The 19,103-nt window shown below is 61.0% G+C and overlaps 1 protein-coding gene across 2 annotated transcripts; it reads right to left on the bottom strand.

Annotated features, from left to right (window-relative positions):
- Positions 1–24: 24 nt before the first annotated feature.
- Positions 25–16,607, bottom strand: NID2 (nidogen 2). 2 transcript variants are annotated; one of them, XM_074583541.1, is made up of 22 exons: positions 16,299–16,607; positions 14,968–15,276; positions 11,837–12,069; positions 11,149–11,555; positions 10,393–10,542; positions 10,070–10,315; positions 9,632–9,832; positions 9,245–9,463; positions 8,552–8,695; positions 8,096–8,224; positions 7,873–8,004; positions 7,670–7,789; positions 7,338–7,574; positions 6,509–6,745; positions 6,120–6,341; positions 5,786–5,955; positions 4,820–4,949; positions 4,440–4,611; positions 3,743–3,900; positions 2,947–3,070; positions 872–984; positions 25–784 (listed from the first exon to the last, which is right to left on the bottom strand). In XM_074583541.1, exons 1-22 carry the CDS (start codon positions 16,488–16,490, stop codon positions 774–776), a joined length of 4,056 nt encoding a protein of 1,351 aa, XP_074439642.1. In that variant the 5' UTR covers positions 16,491–16,607; the 3' UTR covers positions 25–773. The 2 variants fall into 2 exon arrangements, with proteins under 2 accessions (XP_074439642.1, XP_074439643.1); XM_074583542.1 differs by lacking the exon at positions 7,338–7,574.
- Between the last annotated feature and the right edge of the window lie 2,496 nt (positions 16,608–19,103).

Genomic DNA, 19,103 nt, shown 5'->3' with positions numbered 1-19,103 from the left:
ATATTTAAAAAGTAACTCCAAAGGGAAACGTAAAACAACCATTTTATTCAATTATTGAAGTAACCTAGAAAAAGTGAAGCATTACAACGTAAATGGCATTTCTGAACATGTATCGGTCTACGCCGGGTAGGTCTATGAAGGCACTTAGAAGAACCAACACGCATGAACAGATCAATTCTAGCATATTCTTCTAATATAAATACTAAAAGACATGCATTGAGGCAGTGGTGAAAATACAGAATTGGCTTCTGGAAAAATGTCAATGCCTTTGCCGTATCGTGTCACTGTTCTGCACGCTTCTGGAGCACACACAGTCTCTGTCTTCAGGGCTGTAGATTATTTAGACCCAGCAAGATACTGCAATCCAAAGCTCCCCATAGGCGTTTATATTTGGATAAAAGGACCCGTTGGTCAGATTGTCAAAACTATTAAAAGTTAATCCCTTCTTCTTCTGATAAAATAAAACATTTGAATAGGAAAGCTACGTTTTAAATTGGCTTGCATAAGCAAGAGTTAGAGTAATGGCCTAGGATTTACAGGACCATTCTTTTTTGCAATATATCAATGTTTTTCACTTTTAAAAAAATACAGTAGTAAAGACTTGAGGTATAACTTCAAAAAATACTTGGAAATCTTTTGCAGGAAAGTAGGTCGCTTCATTGGCTTTGGTTAAGGGCTTTCCCCCCCCCCCCTTAGTTGTATGCAGTGACAGTTTTCTGGGTCTCTGAAGTTCTTTTGGGTGCAAAGATCGTTGTTTCTCAAAATAGCAGTTACTATTTCCTTGCTGCAAAGAGAAATTGACATCTTTAGCATGTCAGGCGTGTAACTGCTGTCAGACAATAAAGAGGGGGTGGGTTTTCTTGTGCTTTACCTCCAGGGCAGTAGGGATAAACTGCGGTTATTCCGTAGAGATGTGATCGCTGCTCCGGAAGATACTCATCGGTAAAGGAGCCGGTTTCTTTATCGATGGCTATCACACCATCCCTGGGGATAAAAGAGGGAGAAATGCTTTACTCATCTATAAAACTTGGTGATTTGTTTTTTTTTTTCCCCGTCTATGTGTATTTAAGAGCAGAGGCAGCTAAAAAGATTGGCCCGAACACCTGCAGAGCAAGTGGAAAGAAATTTGCCCCATAAAATCTACATCCAGCTCATTCAGTGCATTACTCTTTGGTGATAGAGTCACAGAGACAGCTTTCCAAGGAGAGATTATCGCCCTAAGGATCTCCTCCAAGTGTGGCGAGCATTTAAGTGTTTGTTGTAATCTGCTAAGATTTGATTGAAGTTTTGAGAGCTTCCAGCTGGAGTGGGAATAGAGGCGACTTCCCCAAGGGCCTTGGGTGGCAGCGGTGGAGAGGGAATGGCTGAGGACGGAATCTTTGGACTTGATCTAGATTCAGCCATTTATGCCAAGTTTTATTGAAAATAAAAAAAAAAAACCCAACCCCAACCGCTATTTCTGTCCCTCCCAGGAAGCCGCGCTTGCTTCTAAACAACTGTTCCGCGCTGAGATTTACGGAATCACAGAATCACAGAATCTTAGTGGTTGGAAGGGACCTTTGAGATCGAGTCCAACCACATAAAAAAAAAAAAAAAACCAAAAAAAAACACACAAAAAAAAGCACCCACCAACTAAACTCCACACCCACAACCCCACACACAACACCCCACCACAAACCAATAATCTTGGGCACTAGAGCATGCCCTGAAGAGCCATGTCTACACGTTTCTTAAATACCTCCAGGGATGGTGACTCCACCACCTCCCTGGGCAGGCTGTTCCAGTGCCTGACCACTCTTTCAGTAAAGTAATTCTTTCTAATATCTAATCTAAACCTCCCTTGCCGCAGCTTCATACCGTTTCCTCTGGTCCTGTCGTTATTCCCTTGGGAGAAGAGGCCAACCCCTGCCTCTCTACAGTTTCCTTTCAGGTAGTTGTAGAGGGCAATGAGGTCTCCCCTCAGCCTCCTCTTCTCCAAACTAAACATGCCCAGCTCCCTCAGCCTCTCCTCATAGGACTTGTTCTCCAGACCCCTCACCAGCTTGGTGGCTCTCCTCTGGACACGCTCCAGCACTTCAATGTCTTTCCTGTAGCGAGGGGCCCAAAACTGAACACAGTACTCGAGGTGAGGCCTCACCAGTGCCGAGTACAGGGGGATGATCACTTCCCTAGTCCGGCTCACCACACTATTCCTGATACAAGCCAGGATGCCATTGGCCCTCTTGGCCACCTGGGCACACTGCTGGCTCATGTTAAGCCGGCTGTCCACTAACACTCCCAGGTCCTTTTCTGCCGGGCAGCTTTCCAGCACTCAGCCCCAAGCCTGTAGCGTTGCCCGGGGTTGTTGTGACCAAAATGCAGGACCCAGCACTTGGCCTTATTAAACCTCATCCCATTGGCCTTGGCCCATTGATCCAACCTGTCTAGATCCCTCTGTAAAGCCTTCTGACCCTCAAGCAGATCAACACTCCCACCTAGTTTGGTGTCATCCGCAAACTTACTGAGGGTGCATTCAATCCCCTTGTTTAGATCATCAATAAAGAGATTGAACAAGACTGGCCCCAAAACTGAGCCCTGAGGGACACCACTGGTGACCGGCCGCCAACCAGATTTTGCTCCATTAATCACAACTCGCTGGGCACAGCCATCCAGCCAGTTTTTTTATCCAGCGGAGGGTACACTTGTCTATGCGGGTGTTACAAGCGGGTGTTGCTGAACGTGGCATGGCAGGAGACCCAAGAGAGCGCTCTGGTGAGGTGCCGGGACTGGGGACCAGGGAACAGGCTGGGGACAGTGTTTATTTTCCGCCCCTCCCCCCCCCCCTCTGGCTCGAAGTCCCCCCCCAAGCTGCTGCCTAGTGTGACTCCGGCAGGGAGTGGCAGAGGCCAAGGAAATGCCAAGCGCAGCGTTCCCGGCCACGGGAAGGAGTGTGTTTTCTTCCCTTACCGTCTCCAGTCAGTGTGGTAGAAGTGATTGGCGTAACTGATGATGCTGAAGGGGTAGTTGAGGTTGTTCTGTATGACACGCCGGCCCGCGCCGTCAGGGAATGTGCACTCCAGGTGCTTCGTTCCTTTTTTTAAACACAAGACAGTTATCGGGCCATAAAAAAAAAAACAAAAAACAAAAAAACACTAACCCTCACCAAACACATTCTTTGGATTCACTAAATTTTGAAACAGCTGCCCAGCCTAAGGGTGTAGAAGCAACTCATGCTATGAGTCCCCCAACCCCATCACACCAAGTCTTTCGGGGCAGGACAGTGGAAGGGGGCGGAGAAGCCCACAGGTAGCAATGCCGTAAAGCCATCTGTTGGGGAAGACTGGGGACACCTTATCGCAGCCTTTCAGTCCCTAAAGGGGGCCTACAGGAAAGCTGGGGAGGGACTCTTGATCCTGTGGATCCTGTGGAGCCATGGGACGAGGGGGAACAGTTTTAAACTGACAGAGGGGAGATTTAGATGAGATCTGAGGAAGAAATTCTTGGCTGTGAGGGTGGTGAGCCCCTGGCCCAGGTTGCCCAGAGAAGCTGTGGCTGCCCCATCCCTGGAGGTGTTCAAGGCCAGGCTGGACGGGGCTTGGAGCAACCTGGGCTGGTGGGAGGTGTCCCTGCCCAGGGCAGGGGGTTGGAACTAGATGAGCTTTAAGGTCCCTTCCAACCCAAACCATTCTGTGATTCTATATAACTGGTTTCTCCCTCTGGAGGCTTCGCGTGTTGTAGTCTGACTGGTCCTGGGTGAAATTACCTGCGTCTGCCCAACAGAGGAGCTTGGAGAAGGGGTCGAAGGTCAGGCCATTGGGCAAACCGATGTCCTTGTTCACCAGGACCCTCCTGTTGGCTCCGTTGACAGTGGAAGTTTCAATTTTGGGTGCTTCACGATTCCAGTCCGTCCAGTAAAGGTTGCTTGGGAAATAATCATATGAACAAACAGGACACGCAACAGTAAGGAATGGTAGGAGATGATTGGCTTGGCTCTCTGTTACTGGTTCTTGTCAGGAGAGAGGCCTGGCTCTCCCCCTGAAGGGTGCCTGAGATAAATCTTTATTTGATTTGAAAAAAATCTCTAAAAGAAAACCAGAATGATTATGTCAAACATGTTTACGACCCAAACTGTAGCTCCTAGACGAGGGCGAGTCTTAGGAGTAGCACATTTTGTATCGCAACAGCACCCTAGAGGCACAGCTTGTGTTTTCCAACGCCAGGCGTGTTTCAAAGCTTTTAAAAATAATATACATCCTGACACTGAAACAGCAGGTTTGGCCAAATCCTGAATTATTAAATAAAAGAGGAGGTGGGGAACAGAGCCAATCCCTCCTACGGGGTGTGCACTGTAGGAGAGCTGCTCCCAGGGTCAGGATGGGGCCTCAGCCACCACCGCGTGTGTCCAACTTGCACCTTGCAAATCCCTGCATGCAAATCCCTTCGGAACTGCTGCTGCTCACCCTCGGACGGGGTCCACCGTGATGGCCCGGGGGTTGACGAGCTCCGTATCGAAGAGCACCCGTCGCTCAGAGCCATCCAGCCGGGCTCGCTCAATCTTATCCAAGCCACTATCGGTCCAGAATATGGCTCGGCGCAGGTGGTCCACTGCTAGCCCCTCGGGGCTGATGAGACCTGCCAGAGGGACAGACGTGGTTGGTGGCTGGGGACATGAAGCTCCTGGACCTGTCACAGTGCCCAGACCCGCCTGACCCGCAGCCAAGGGATGCAAGCGCGGATAGAGGACCCCAAAGCAGGACAGCCCCAGCGCTGCGATGGCCACGGAGTGGTGTGGACCCGCCGATGTGGCTTTGGGCGGATGTCACTGGTGATGGGAACGCACCTGAGTTGATAATGGTCTCTGGCTCAGAGCCTGGCTCCAGACTCGCCCGGCTTATGGTCCGTCCGGCCACATCGGTCCAATAGATTGTCTTCTCCCGGCAGTCATAGTCGATCCCCACCACGATGGAGCCCTGCCAGGGTTGGGAAAGGGACACGGGGTGAAATCCTGCCTGGGCCATCGCCAGGAGGCTCAATGAGCACCGTTAGCCCCCCAGCCGGCACTGGGAGCACTCTGCAAGGTGCAAGAACAGGGCATGACGCTCAAATCCCTTTTTCCCCAGCAAATCCCAACACCGAGGGGTTCCTACTTCGCCCCCCGCCCCCCCCGCCTCGGCTGAATCCTGCAGCAGAGGTTTTCAGGTCAGCTGTCGCAGGCACACACCCACGTCCAGATGGGTTTGGAACCCTTTGGCTGAAGGAGAGACAGCTCCGAGAGCCAAGCCAGCCCGAAGGAATGACCTTCAGGATGGGGAAAGGGAATACTTGGCAAGGTGTTTAGGTTCCCCGGGGTTCAGGGAGGGTCGTGGCCTGGCTTGCAGCGTTCCTCTCCCTTGGTCTGGCCTGGCTGGAGATGGACATGGCCACGCTCCAAGAGGAGTCCCAGGAAGGGAAAAGTTTTACAGTAGAGACGTGCGGCTGGCAGTCCGGGGGACCATGACAGATGGCCGGGGGACCTCTGCGAGCACCCGTGCTCCTTCACTTCACAGGCAGCCCCCGGCTGTGACTTATCCCTCCGCTGGGGACAGCTGGAGGAAGAGGGGAGAGCTCTCCTCCTCCATCTCAGCTCCAAGGCATGGCCAGCATCCCCACAAACCAACAGCAACCTTCAGGAGGCGACCCCTCAAACCATCACAGCTCAAGACAAGAGTGGTCCAGGGAGATGCGGGACACGGAGTCGCAGCATCAGCCTGTCCCTAAGTCCCTCCGCTGGTCCTGCACCCCGACCCCGGCGCTGGAGATACTCTACATGCAGGGAGAGCAGGGTCTTCGCCGCCTCCTTCTGCAGCCGCGTGCCGTTGAGCGGGAGGTAGCCGATCTGCTGTCCCTGAGCGTAGAGCAGAAAGGTCCCCGTGGCCGGTGGTGACACATCGGGCCGGGGTGAGGGCCGGACGCTGGGCGGCGCGACGCTAGGGAGACCTGGCACATAAATGGGGGGGGGCGCATGGAGAGAGATGGCTCAGGGAGCATCAGCCCCTCGGCTCTGCACCCGAGGGTGCGGTGCAGCTCCAGGAGGCCATGCTGTGGCAGATGGACTCGGGGGGGGGAATGTGTGTGTCACACTCGAGGTGCCGAGCTCTTACACGGCGGGGTGCTGCCAGGCTCCGAGCGCGTGCCCTGGATCTCCCTGCCGCCCTCGTCCACGCACCAGCAGTACCCGCTGTCCCCGTGGCACTGCAGTGGGGTGAACTCTCCCCCCGCCTCGCACTGCGGCACGTACTGGTCGCGGCGGGGGCTGCCGCCATAGTGCTCCAGCAAGCTCTGCCGCCAGCGCTCGCACATGGTGCGGGGCCGCTCCGTGGGCTCTGGCGTGGGGAGGGCAACAGTCACCCTCCCCGTATGCAAGTTTGGGGGACTCGGGGCTTTGCCGGAGCCCCCGGGTCCCCCTCTCCTTGCTGGGCGCCCCTCCATGCTAAGGCTGCTGGAGGAGCACCACGGGGTTGGGGTGCTATGGGGAGGGGACGGCACAGACCTGGGTTCCCACAGCGTGGCGGCGTGCTGCCCGGCGCCGTCCGTGTGCCAGCGATCTCCTGCCCCGCGGCATCCACGCACCAGCAGTGCCCAGTGCCGCCGTGGCACTGCAGGGGCCGGTACTGACCCTCCTCGTCGCACTGGGGCACGTGCCCGTCACCCACAGGCGAGGGTCCCGGTGGCACCGCCCGCGGGTAGAGCCGCTCGTGTTCACAGGGGGTCAGCCGCTGGATGGCCTCTGCCGGCAGCAAATGCCCCCGCCCCCGGCTCAGGGGGTGCCGCGCAGCTCCCCTGGACCCACTTGGCCGCCCCAGTTTGGCCCCGCTTCACCCAGGGCTGCGGGTGGTGGGTGACACTCTGCCGGCACCACCTGATCTCCCCCCTTGGGGCAGGGGCTGGGGGCTGCCCCTCTGCAGTCCTCCCCTCGGCACCCCATGGCTGTCCCCTCCATGGCAAGGTGACACAGGAGGTGCCCCCATGGACATTGCTACCGTAACCACCATGGGCCAGGGTGCCCTAAAGGCCCAGCAGCCCCCTGAGGTGCCCAACCACCCGTTTGGCACCCAGGCCATGGCAGAGAAGCCCCCAGCCAGGCGGGTGGGCAGAGAGCCCCCTCTGCGGGCCGCAGCCCCCCTGACCCCACTCTGCTGGTGACAGCTGGGCGGGATGGGCAGGGACAGGCAGGGCTCTGCCTCTCCAGCATCCTCTCAACACCCTCCGCCACCCAACACAACCCAGGGCATCTCCGGTGCCTGCCAATCCCATCGGATGCCAAGGAGATGCCCAAGGCCCCATCCCACCTCCCTTCGCCCCCTCGGAATGGCACAGACCTGGGTTCCCACAGCGCGGCGGCGTGCTGCCCGGCGCCGTCCGCGTGCCAGCGATCTCCTGCCCCGCGGCGTCCACGCACCAGCAGTGCCCGGTGCTGCTGTGGCACTGCAGGGACCGGTACCGACCCTCCTCGTCGCACTGGGGCACGTGCCCGTCACCCACAGGCGAGGGTCCCGGCGGCACCGCCCGCGGGTAGAGCTGCTGGTGCTGGCAGGGCGTAAGCCGCTGCATGCTCCCTTCCGCCATCGGGACAGCCAAAACAACGGCAGAGTGAGGACGGTGGAAGCCACCCTGGGCAGAGCCGGTGCAGTGGCAAGCCGGGCATCCTTACCGTATGCGCACTGGAAGCCATCGCCCTTGTAGCCGGGCTGGCACCGGCAGGAGAAGGAGCCTGGCGTGTTGTAGCAGGTGGCAGCTGGGTGACACGGGTTTTCGGCGCACTCGTCCACGTCTGTGCACGGGGAGGATGGGAATCAGCCAGGCAGGGCACCCCGGCACGGTGCCACCCCGCGGTCCCTCCCGTGCCCCCTGTACCGGCGCAGTGGATGCCGTCGCCGCTGTACCCGGGGAGACACTCGCAGGCAGGGCGTCCCCCGGCGCGGGGCAGGCAGCGCGCCCGGTCCCCCGGCGCGCAGGGGTTCCTCCCATCCTCGCAGGGGTCGCTCACTGCGGGGACAGAGGGGTGAGGGGGTGGCCGGGGTGAGCCCCACGGGGCAGAGGGATGGGGGAGAACCCGAGCCGTGGGGCTGTCACTTACGCACACACGCCTGCCCGTCCTCCGCCGGCCGGTACCCGCTGCGGCACTCGCACCGGTAGCTGCCCGGCACGTTCAGGCAGAGGGTGAAGGGGCCGCACTGGCTCAGGCCCTCCGCGCACTCGTCCACATCTAAAAGGGGAGACACCGGGCACCCCAGTGGTGGTGGGACACCCCCAGTTTCGGCGTCCGACTGCTCCCGGTCTAGGGGAGACATCCCGCCCCAAGCTGCCCGTCCCACGTCTCCACTTCCCCGGCAGCCCCCCAGCACCCTGCCTCAGTTTCCCCCTGTGATTCACCCAAATCCTCGGTGCAGCTCCAGGAGCTGTTGAGCCTGCGGGTGCTGCGATGCTGTTGCACGTCCCAGCACCCCAAACAGCTGTGGCCACCACGGTGCCCCGTGGGGGACGGGGTGCACTAGCCTTCCCCCCCCGACACCCGTCCGCAGCCCCCGCTCACCTCGGCAGCCCCGGCCGTCTCCGCGGTACCCGGCCGGGCACTCGCATGTGTACTCCATCCCCGCACCGGGCTGGCAGCGTGCCGTCGCCTCGCAGGCGTGTGTGTTATCGTGGCACGGGTTCACCGGGGGATTCTCGACATCGTCTGCAGGCAAGGAGGGGACGGACGTTAGCGGGGAAAAGGCCTGGGAGACACGGGGAAGAGGGAATGGCTGTTCCCACTTAAAGAATCACAGAATGGTTTGGGTGGGAAGGGACCTTTAAAGGCCACCTATGGCCCTGCCATGAGCAGGGACATCTTCAACTCGATCAGGTTGCTCAGAGCCCCATCTGGAATGTTTCCAGGGACGGGGCATCTCCCACATCTCTGGGCAACCTGGGCCAGCATCTCGCCACCCTCGGCGTAAAAAGTTTCTTCGTTATATCTGGTCTAAATCTTCCCTCTTTCAGTTTAAAACCACTACCCCTCGTCTTATCGCAACAGGCCCTGCTAAAAAGTCTGTCCCCATCTTTCCTGTAAGCCCAACACAGGCGTCACCGCTGCACCCTCATCCCGCGCAGGCACCCACGGCCATGTACCCGGTACCACCCCTCCTGCAGCCGTCCCAAACCCCTCTTTTTTGGGCAAAGTGAGCAATGCTGCAGCCTCTGGGAGCGGGCGGGGGGCCGGCAGCATCCCCCGGACGGAGCTCACCTGGCGCTGAGCCGACACGGGCGGCCAGGGCGTAGCGCAGGACGTGCTCGTGGCCATCGTAGAGGGCGAAGGCACGTGTCACGCTGAGCCGCTGCCGGGCGGGCAGGCGGGCGTGCGGGCAGCCGGCCAAGGTGATGTTCTGGTGCAGGCGGTAGGACAAGGTGTGGTTGGCCGTCCCGGCGGCCAGGACGTACTCCCGGTGAGCAGAGGACATCACGGCTGCGGGACAGCAAGAAAAACCCCATGGGATGAGAGGGGGGAAAACGGGCTTCAGCATCGGCGTCTCTCGGATGTTGGGAACGGTGGTGGTTTTGGGCAGCTCCAAGTGGGGGCACGCAGCGATGGGGATGCAAGAAGCCGAGCATGGGGGTGAGCATGGGCTCCTACCTGAGCTGGAGTAGTGGTAGAGCTCCTTGTAGGGAGCGATGTGGACAGTGACGTTCTCCGGGAGAAACGGCACCTGGCCCTCGATGTGGGTCTTAAGGCTTAAGTAATTGTCCGGCCCCAGGCCCTCGGCTGTCTGAGTGATGTGGACCTTCTCCTCCCCGGGGTAGAAGGTCACCTCCAGGCTCTGGGTGAATTCAGCGCCTGGGCAGGAAAAGGGAACATTTGGTTGTAGGATTTTTAGGGATACGTTCCCCAAAGCATCCTTCCCGGCTCCTCCGGCACACCCGCGAGGGAGGCGACGGCCAGCTGAACGGGGGGAGGTCATCGGAGGAGCCCAAGCCACGCGTCACCCCGCATCTGCGCCAGGCCACCCCACGGGGAGCCATGTCCCTCGGAGCAACGGGCCACGGTGGTGGCACATCCCGCGCCCCCGCTCACCCGTGATGCTGAAGCCGTTCTCGGAGCCGGGCTCCTCCAGGGCGAAGAGCCAGGCGAAGAGCCCTCCGACGGGCAGGAGGGGCAGGAGGGCACGGGCAGCGGGCTGGGGCACCCCGCTGATGGCCGTGTAGGTTCGGCCGTCGCTGCCCACGATGTAGGCGTGAAGATCCACGTCCTGGAAGCGGACGGACGCCCGTCCCACCGTCAGGCTCCCGCTCACCTTCCCGTTGAGGCGATGCACGGCCCCTGGGCAGGGAGACGGGCACCCCTGGCAGCGGCCACCCAGGCATGGGGCACCCATCCCCGCCACCCGCCCCACGTACCTTCGGGCAGGCACTGCCGCCCGTTGCCGTAGTAGGTGGCCCGGCAGTGACAGCAGAAGCCGGCGGCGTAGTCGGTGCAGAAGGCATGCGGGGAGCAGGTCCCGTGGTGCCGGGCGCACGTCTCCCTGCTGGCCGCGCTGTAGGTGAACCCTGGGGCCGAGGGGAAAGGGTTGGGGACACGGGGTCCAAGCCACCCTTCCTCAGGGTGGGCACCATGCCACCCCCGGTCCCAAAAACACCCTGGGGAGAGTGGACAGCCGGCTGCAGCGATTCCCAAGAAAGCCGCCCCAGGATGCTGAGGGTGTCAAACCTGTTGCCTGATTTCAGGCAGAGCTGACAGAGGGCGAGAGATCGAATTTCTGCGTATTTTTGGGACACAGACACAAAGACGGGGCTTTGCTCCCCCGGCCCCATGCCACGGCGGCTCCCCAGCCCCGGCCCCATGCCGGGACATGTCCCCTGAGCTTCCCATCCCCATTCCCGGAGCTTCCTTCCTTGCAACACGGGACAGAGCGGCGGCAAACCCGGTGCGCGGGGCCGTATGGCTCCAGCAGCCCCTTGGCAGCGGGATTTGGCCGGGAGGAACGGAGCTGGAAGGGCAGCAGCTTTGCAGGAGCGATGCCAGCCCTCGCTCAGCTCCAGCCCCAGCTGCTCGGGAAGGGATGAGCTTGCAGCAAAGAGGGCCTTTTTTTTTTTTTTTTTTTTTTTTTCTTTTTTAGGGAGCTGACCTCCACGAGACGTGTCCCCGTCACTCACCGTCAGGGTTAAAATGCACGTCCTCCTCCACGCCCACGCCGTGATGGCCGGAGCTGTAGGAAGAGGGGTTGGCAGAGTAGCTCTGCCAGGCTCCGCTGTCCCCGGCGGGGTACAGCCGGCGGCTCTGCTCCCGCCCTGGGGACGCCGGCAGCCCCTTGGGGACGACGCCCAGCAGCGCCGGGGCGCGGGGCGGGTGGTGGGGATGCGATGGCGTGACCCCTGAGCCCTGGCGCGCTGGCAGCTCCGGGGACGCGTGGTCGGCATGGCGGGGGGCGGTGGCGCGATGCACGGGGCTCTGCGGCACACGGGGGATGGGTTCCCCGCCGCCCCCCGGCTCCACGTGCTCCAGGGGGGCCACGCTGCCCACGTGGAAGACCCACACGCCGGGTACCCCCGCGTTGCTCTCCCTGCAGGACAGCAGCACACACACACGTCCATCACAGCCGTGGGGGGAAACCCACCCCAAAGGTGTCGCCCCCACCACTCCCAGTCCCCTAACCACGGACCCACAAATCCCAAAAAGCTCCCTTGCATGTGGGGCTGAGCCCCCCCTCCCAGTGCAACCCATCACCCCCAGCTCACTCCCCTCCTTCTTCCAGCCTTTAAAAGGCTCTGGGAACTTGGAGAAGGTGACCCTGCTGCCCCTGCCTGCCCCACACATCCTCCCCCCAGCCCCAGCCCCACGCACCGCTCCAGCTGCCTCAGAGCCTGCTCGCTGCTGGCCAGGCTGTGGAAGAGCGCGTCCCTCTTCGGGTCATCGCCGTCCCCCCAGCTGAAGCCCACCCTGGCCGGCAGCTCCAGCTGGACGTTGTAGGACTCCTTGGGTCGCGTCCCCAGGAACTGGAGGCCGCCGTCGGGGTAGAGGAAGATGGCGTAGGTGTCCTCATCGTTGTAGGCTATGACCGCCTGGAAGGTGTTGAGCTGCCGAGGGGAGAGCGGGACAGACGGACATCATGGAAGGGCAAGACCCCAGTGGAGGACTGAGACAGGGAAGGGGACTGGGGACGTGACAGCCACCCACCCCCCCACCCCTGCACACAGCAGGGCATGGAAGCCCCCCAAAAGAGCCCTCCAGCAGCCTGCAGACACCTCCTGAGGAAGAGCAGGAGCTGCTCGAGCACAGCCAAACCCCGGCGCAACGTGCTGGGCAGATGCACAGCATCCTCCCCGGGGAGCCCAGGACACAGCCAGGCCACCCCCCCCTCCGCCCCCCACCTCAGCCACTTGGCCTCAGGGGTGTCCCTCGGAGCTGCCACGCAGGGCGGTGACAGCCCCGTGCCGTGCCCAGGAGCCCCTCACTCCCATCGCCAGCAGCCCCCCCTCCGTCCCATCAGCACCGGAGGAAAACCTGCAAACCGCACCCCACCCCCCCGCCTCCCCGCCCCCCCTAGCCCTGAGAACTGTTTTAGCTTGGTTTCCTCAGGAAAAAAACCCATGCGTGTGCTGCCGCCTTCCCCACACCCATACGTCCCGCTATAGGCACGCTGGCTGCCTGCCCTGCCAGCTCGGGGGCCGCGCCGGGGAGCGGGACCGTGGCCATAACCCACGGATGGGCCGGCTGTGGGGCGAGCACAACCCTTACGAGCCACCGGAGAATCCACACGCATTTCCCCCCCCGCCCCCTCCCTGGTCACCCTGAAACCAACACGTGCCCCCCAGCCTACGTCCCGCTCCCCGGATAAATCGCTATAAGCGCACAGGAGCAGCTCTTCCCGAGGAGATGGTTAAGGTTGCCCGAGCCTAGGAAAAATGATGAAATTCCCATTTTCACCCCCCGAGCAGCTGGGGTGGGGGCTCCCCCCCTCCACACCAACCCCCCCCCAGCCCAGCCCTGCCCTGCCTGTCCCCGCAGCGCCAGCCCCAGTTTTGGGGGCATCGCAGGGTTTCCCCTGGCGGCCCCGCAGGATATAAAGAGCCTTGTTGTGTGCGTCGCACGCTCGGGCATTCAGAGACCCCCCCACGCAAAGGCGGCCAAAAAGCTGGGGCGGGGGGGGGAATAACACGCCCCCCGCCCCGGGGTTGGATTCCTCCCCCACGAGCCAAGTCACAGCAGCAGCTGCGGGACTCATTTTGCCTTGCGGTTGGGGGGCGGAGGGGACACACGACCCCCTGGGTGACACTGCTGTGGTGGCATTGGAGGGCAGAGGGAGGGGGGGCCAACCCTCCCCCCCCCCACGCACACACTACCCTTTTGCTCCCTGCAAAGGGCAAATTCCAGCCCAAAGGGCAATTTTTGCTCTCGCAGAAGCGGGGTCAGCTCTCACCCCACTCCGCAGCCCTGGAAAAATGTCACCGCAGGGACTATGAGCGCGTCCCCAAGGAGCTGGAAGGGACAGGGCAGCGCTGCCGGGGTCCCGGAAGGGCAGGACCCCCAAGGCTGGGAGAGGAGGGGAAGCCTCTAACCCCCTCTAAACCCCCCCCCCCATCTTAACCCAAGTTTCTGCTTTCAAGGCTCAAAAAGGATGAGCCGTGACTTTCCAAAGCCAGGGGTAAATGCTTCGAGGTCAATCCGGGTTCTGAGCAGTGGGAGGGCAGCGTTTCAACAAACGGCATATTTTGTAAAGAAAAAAAAAAAAAAAAAAAGTGGCGTTTGGGGAGGGGTTTTTTAGCAGTTTTGGCTAAAGGGGAGTTCAGCAAAGCACAGGCACAAGCTGCATTTCGGCGCGGCTTGAATGAAGCTTTCCCCAGAGCTGCTTGTTTCCAAGCGAGACCGGTTTCGTTTTAAAACTTGATCCAACTTCTCAGAGGCAGGGGGGGGGGGAAACAAAACCATAAAAAATAAACCAACCCCAACAACTGGGGAGAGAAGAGGAGGCTGCGTTTTCGATGGCTGCGAGGTCGCTGCGAGGCCCCTGATGGCATCTCTTCAGCTGCTTTCCCAAGTTTTAAATTAGAGGAAAAAATGTGCGTTGTTCCCTTCCAAACCTCAATTTCTTCCCCTGCTTGGCTTCTCTCTCAGCAACCCACTACTGAAGGGCCCCGGAACAGGGGGGACGGCTCCTGGTGGCCCGTGGGGACCTGGTGGCTGTTGATGGGGCCTTGGGTTCAGCCCCCGCCCCCATGGCGGTGCGAGCCCGTCACCCATCGCGTGGCTCTGGGTATCCATCACCCGACTTTTCCCTCTCGCAGCTCCGTCGCATTCAGCTCGTTTCGAGAAGCCCGTCCTGCCGGCAGAGCGTCACCGTCATCTCCTCGGCACGTCGTCAGCCTAACGCGACAGCTCCTGCCCCAGCAGCGGATCCAGCATTTTCAGGGAAAGGCAGCACTGTAGGTCCACCCACGCAGGAGCCTTATCAGCCCGCGGGCAGAGAGCACAGGTCACCTCCCTGACCCGGCGGGCCACCTACGAGCTTGTTTTCCAGACACAAAATCAACCCACGGTGGAAACTCTAAAGCCAGTTCCTCGCCGCTGGCATTAATAAACTTGCGGGCAGAAGGAAGGACCAGCCTCAAGCCACCGGCAAAAGGTCTGGAGCCTGATGGGTGACCTGGGACACGGCTCTCCCCACCCAACTCTGCCCTTCAAATCCAGAGCCACCAGCACTGTAAAGCTTTGCCTGAAAAGCAGGGAAAAGCCTGAGCGCTGCCAAGCACAGAGTGGAAGGCAACCTCTAAACTTCTTCTGCCCATCAGCAAAGCCAAGAGGCCCACCGCCACCGCAGCTCTGAGCAGAGAGGAGAAGCTCCATGTCTCCCCCCGATGCTCATCCAAGGCTGGACCCACCATCCAGCTGCCCGGAAAGAAGAGACCGACCATTTGGGATGCTCATCCTCTCATGACATGTAGGATGGGCGTCCGACCTCAGCCCATTGGCCTCACCTTCTTGGAGGGCTCGGTGTCCTGCGAGAGCTCCTGGTAGGCACCCACGTCCTCCCAGGTGGCGATGAATGCATTGGTGGGCACAAAGGAGCTGGCGGTGCGGGGGAACCCAGCCTGGATGTAGCCCGCTGCCTGGCCCAGCACGGCCGGAGAGTCGTCTTGCCGGTAGTAGATGTTCCCTCTGTCACTGGAGGTGTCCAGGTCGGCCAGGAAGGGAGCGATGACGGGGAAGTCTGTGGGGAAATCGTCATCCACGTACTGGGTCTCCCTGGGGAAATCCTGGGTGGAGATGACCCCGTTGGTCCCCACCTGCAGGGAGAGCAGTGCAGGGTGCTCAGGAGCTGCAGAGGTGCCTCCAGCATGTGTCCCCCCACCATGTCCCCCCTCCTCCCCGAGCCCTGAGGCCGCGTGGCCCCATCCGGCCAGGAAGAAAACGAAGACCTCGGGCTTCTCCATCCCCCAGAGAGCTGCAGCTCAGGGGCCATCCCAGCTGCAGCCGCTGCTGGCGGGGAAACAGCTGCGAAGGAGAAAGCCCTCTTGTTCCTCTGCAGCCGGAGCCACCGGGCACGGGACAGTGGGAGCAGGGTGGAGGGGGAAAAGGGATGGATGGTGAAAAGACACGTGTGGTGGTGCAGCCAGGACACGTATGGAGGGGCAGGGGTGAAGGAGGAAGGGGAGCTGGGTGTTGAGGGGAATGGCTGGGGAGAAAGGGGGCGAGTGGGAGGAGGGATGGAAAGATCAAGGGGGGAAAAGATAGAAGGAGAGAGGGATGGTGGGACAGAGGGATGGAGAGGAGGAGGGTGAGAAGATGGAGAGACAGGGAGGGACGGAAGGAGGGAGGGATAGAAGGAGGGGGGGAGGAATAGAAGGAGGGAGGGAAGGAGGGAGCGAGGGAGAGATAAAAGGAGGGAGGGAGCGATAGGATGGAGGGAGGGAGGGATAGGAGGGAGAGAGGAATAGCAGAGTGGAGGGAGGGATAGAAGGATGGAGAGAGGGACAGAAGGATGGAGAGAAGCATGGAAGGATGGAGAGAAGCATGGAAGGATGGAAGGGTGGAGGGAGGGATGGAAGGAGGGAGAGAGGGATGAAAGGGTGGAGGGAGGGATGGAAGGAAGGAGAGAGGGATGGAAAGGTGGAGGGAAGGATGGAAGGGTGGAGAGAGGGACAGAAGGATGGGGAGAGGGACAGAAGGATGGGGAGAGGGATAGCAGGGTGGAGGGAGGGATAGCAGGATGGAGGGAGGGAGGGAAGGAGGGAGGGATGGGAAGATGGAGGGACGGAGGGAGATGATGGAGAGGAGGAAGGGGGGCCGGGGGGAGGAGGGGACTCACGTAGAGGCGGCGGGCGGCGCGGCCGTAGAGGCGCAGGGCCCGGCGGAGCGGTAGCCCGGGAGAGCTCTCGTCGTCGCCGGGCCGCAGCCGGGCATCGCCGCGGGCCGGGCCGTGCGGCAGCAGCCCCCGGCGGGGCAGGGCTGTCCCCACCGCCACCACCGCCGCCGCCACCACCATCACCGCCAGCCGCATCCCTCCGCCGGCCCGCGGGGCTCCCACCCCCTCCCCGGCCCTCGACGGCACCCACGGGGCGAAGCGGAGCGGAGGAGCGGAGCGGACCCGACGGGACGGCCCCGACCCGGCGGAGGGAACCGGAGCCGGCGGGGCGGGACGGGGCGCGCCGTGGCGGGGGCGGGACCAGCCCGCCATTGGATCCCCGGCCCCGGCCCCGACCAATCGGGGCTTACCCCAAAATCCGCCCCGGGATGCGACACCCTCCCCCCCCACACACCCCAACCCCACCTCCGCCGCCCCCGCCGGGCTGGGTACCACGGCGGCATCCCGGGGTTGGGGGCAGAGCGGGGATCCCCTCCCCCCGCCTCTCTCCCCTCCGTGCCCCGCCGCTCCCCGGGGCCCCGCGTCCCCCCTCTCCCCGCCGCCGCGACGCCCCCGGAGCCGGGCCCGCGGCCAGGAGGGGTCGGGACCGGAGCGTGGGCGAGAGGCCCCGGCCATTCCCCTCGGTTCCCCTTGAGCCGTGACTCCGTATCGGCAGGGGACAGGGCTGGGGGTTGGTTGGGGGGGGGGGGGGGGGTGGTGCGTGGAAAGCTGGAACAGCCACCCGGCCAAAATCACGTCGTGCGGCTCGAGCGGTCGCCGCTGTTTATCCTTTCTCAGACCCATCGTCTGCCTTCTCCATCCTGAGAAGTCTGGGGGAAGGGGGGGGATGTCAATGCTTGGAGGAGGGGCAGCTGGAGGGGCTCCTTGGCTTTGTTTCGGGGTGTTGGGACGAAAGGACACCCCCCCACCACCACCACCACCAAATCCAAGCAGCCGGACTCACGGAGTGCTCCTGGAAATCCAGGCTGGGAGCGGCCAAAAGCTCCACTCCATCTTCTTGGAGCCCTTCCCACTTCCTGGGCCCCGGGCCAGCATTTAGTATCGCATCTGTCCCAAAACGTATACATGCCCCAGGAATGCCAGATAACAAGGAGAGAAGTGTTAAACCCCGTGGGCTGGCGAGAGAAATAAATCAGGGACACATTCATGGCATTCCCGGCAGGAATCCTCGCAAGGGAAGCAGCTGGATGCTCTCCACCCTCTCCCTGTTGCGGTGATGGGGGACATGTCACTGTGGCCACTGTCCCCTCTATCCTGGAAAGCAGCTCCTGCCCATGCTGGGACCAGGGATGAGCTGGTTTGGAAGCCCATCTTGTCCTGGCGAGTGTGACCGCGGGGGCCGCATCCGGACTGGCTTCCGCCTCCCCCCCCCCTTGGCTGCAGTCATCTCGTCGGCTCCAGCCCTTGGAGGGAGACTCCTTGCCTGGCCATGGAAAACCATTAGGGCTTTGAGCGGGGTTCAGGCCAGCTGGACGCTGTCCCCAGCCTTCGAGGAGTTCCCCGTGCCAAAAAAAAAAAAAAAAAAAAGGCTTTTCTTTGAAGCTCAAACATCCCCCGGGCTCTCCTGGGAAATCGGGCACCGCGAGGGGCCGACAGCCCCTCTGCCACTCCTCCCCCCCCCCCCCACCTCTCCTCCAGGGTCCCATCCTGCAGCGGGGACAAATCCACCTTGTCCCTCAAACACCCTCATGCACCCAAGCGTCTGTCCCGAGGGCGATACCCCTGCGAAAGGGGCCCTGAGGACCCTCTGCCGCATGGAAGGGGCAGCTGCCAGGCTTTCGGCACAATCTTTAAAAACTGCTTTTTTACCACCTCCTCGGCAAAACCGGCACCAGCCAGTTAAAAAAGCGGCAGTCGGGAAGAGCTAGAGTCGTGCCCTGGCACCAGGAGCGGAGCCCTGCTGGCGTGGGCATCCCTCCGGCTTTTGGGAGCAGTTGGGAGCCTCACGGGGAGCAAGGATGGGGATGGAGATCGGGATGGGGACAGGGATGAGGATGGGGATTGGAATAGGGATGGGGATTGGAATAGGAATGGGGACAGGGAAGAGGATGGGGATGGGGATAATGATGGAGATGGGGAGTGGGATGGGGATGAGGATGGGGACAAGGATGGGGACAGGAATGGTTACAGGGATGGGCATGGGGATGGGAATGAGGATGAGGAAAAGGATGGGGATGGCGACAGCGGTGAGGATGGGGATAGGGATAGGGTTGGGGATGGGGACAGAGATGTGGCTGGGGATGGGAATGGGGACAAAGATGGGGAGGGGGATGAGGATAGGGACAAGGATGGGGACAGGAATGGATGTAGGGATGGGTATGGGGATGGGGATGGGAATGGGGATGAGAAAAGGATGGGGATGGGGACAGGGATGAGGATGGGGACGGGGACGGGAATGGGGACAATGATGGGGTTGGGGATGGGGATAGGAATATGAATGAGGGTGGGAATAGGGACATGAATGAAGATGGGGATAGGAATGGGGACAGGCTGTGCTTGCCCAACACCATGTGCCTGGAAAGGAGATGCCCGCAGGGACTGATCCCTGTAATCGCTTCCATGTGCCTCAGCGGAGCCTTTGGCTGGGGGGGGAGGTGTCAGTTCTTCTTGTAGCTTGGGCATAAAAACAAATCAATCGGCATTTATTTGGTGGCAGTTTGTGCGGAAACAGATGTGCTGGAGTTGGAGGAGGATGGTCTGCGGGACGGGGCTGGGGAGGGCTCCAGCCGGACCCAGAAGTCCCTGTCA

This window comes from Larus michahellis, chromosome 4 (assembly GCF_964199755.1).
Source record: "Larus michahellis chromosome 4, bLarMic1.1, whole genome shotgun sequence".
Classification (NCBI taxonomy): Eukaryota; Metazoa; Chordata; class Aves; order Charadriiformes; family Laridae; genus Larus; species Larus michahellis.
The sequence above is the reverse complement of the archived record's forward strand: the minus strand, read 5'-3'. Positions and strand labels throughout refer to the sequence as shown.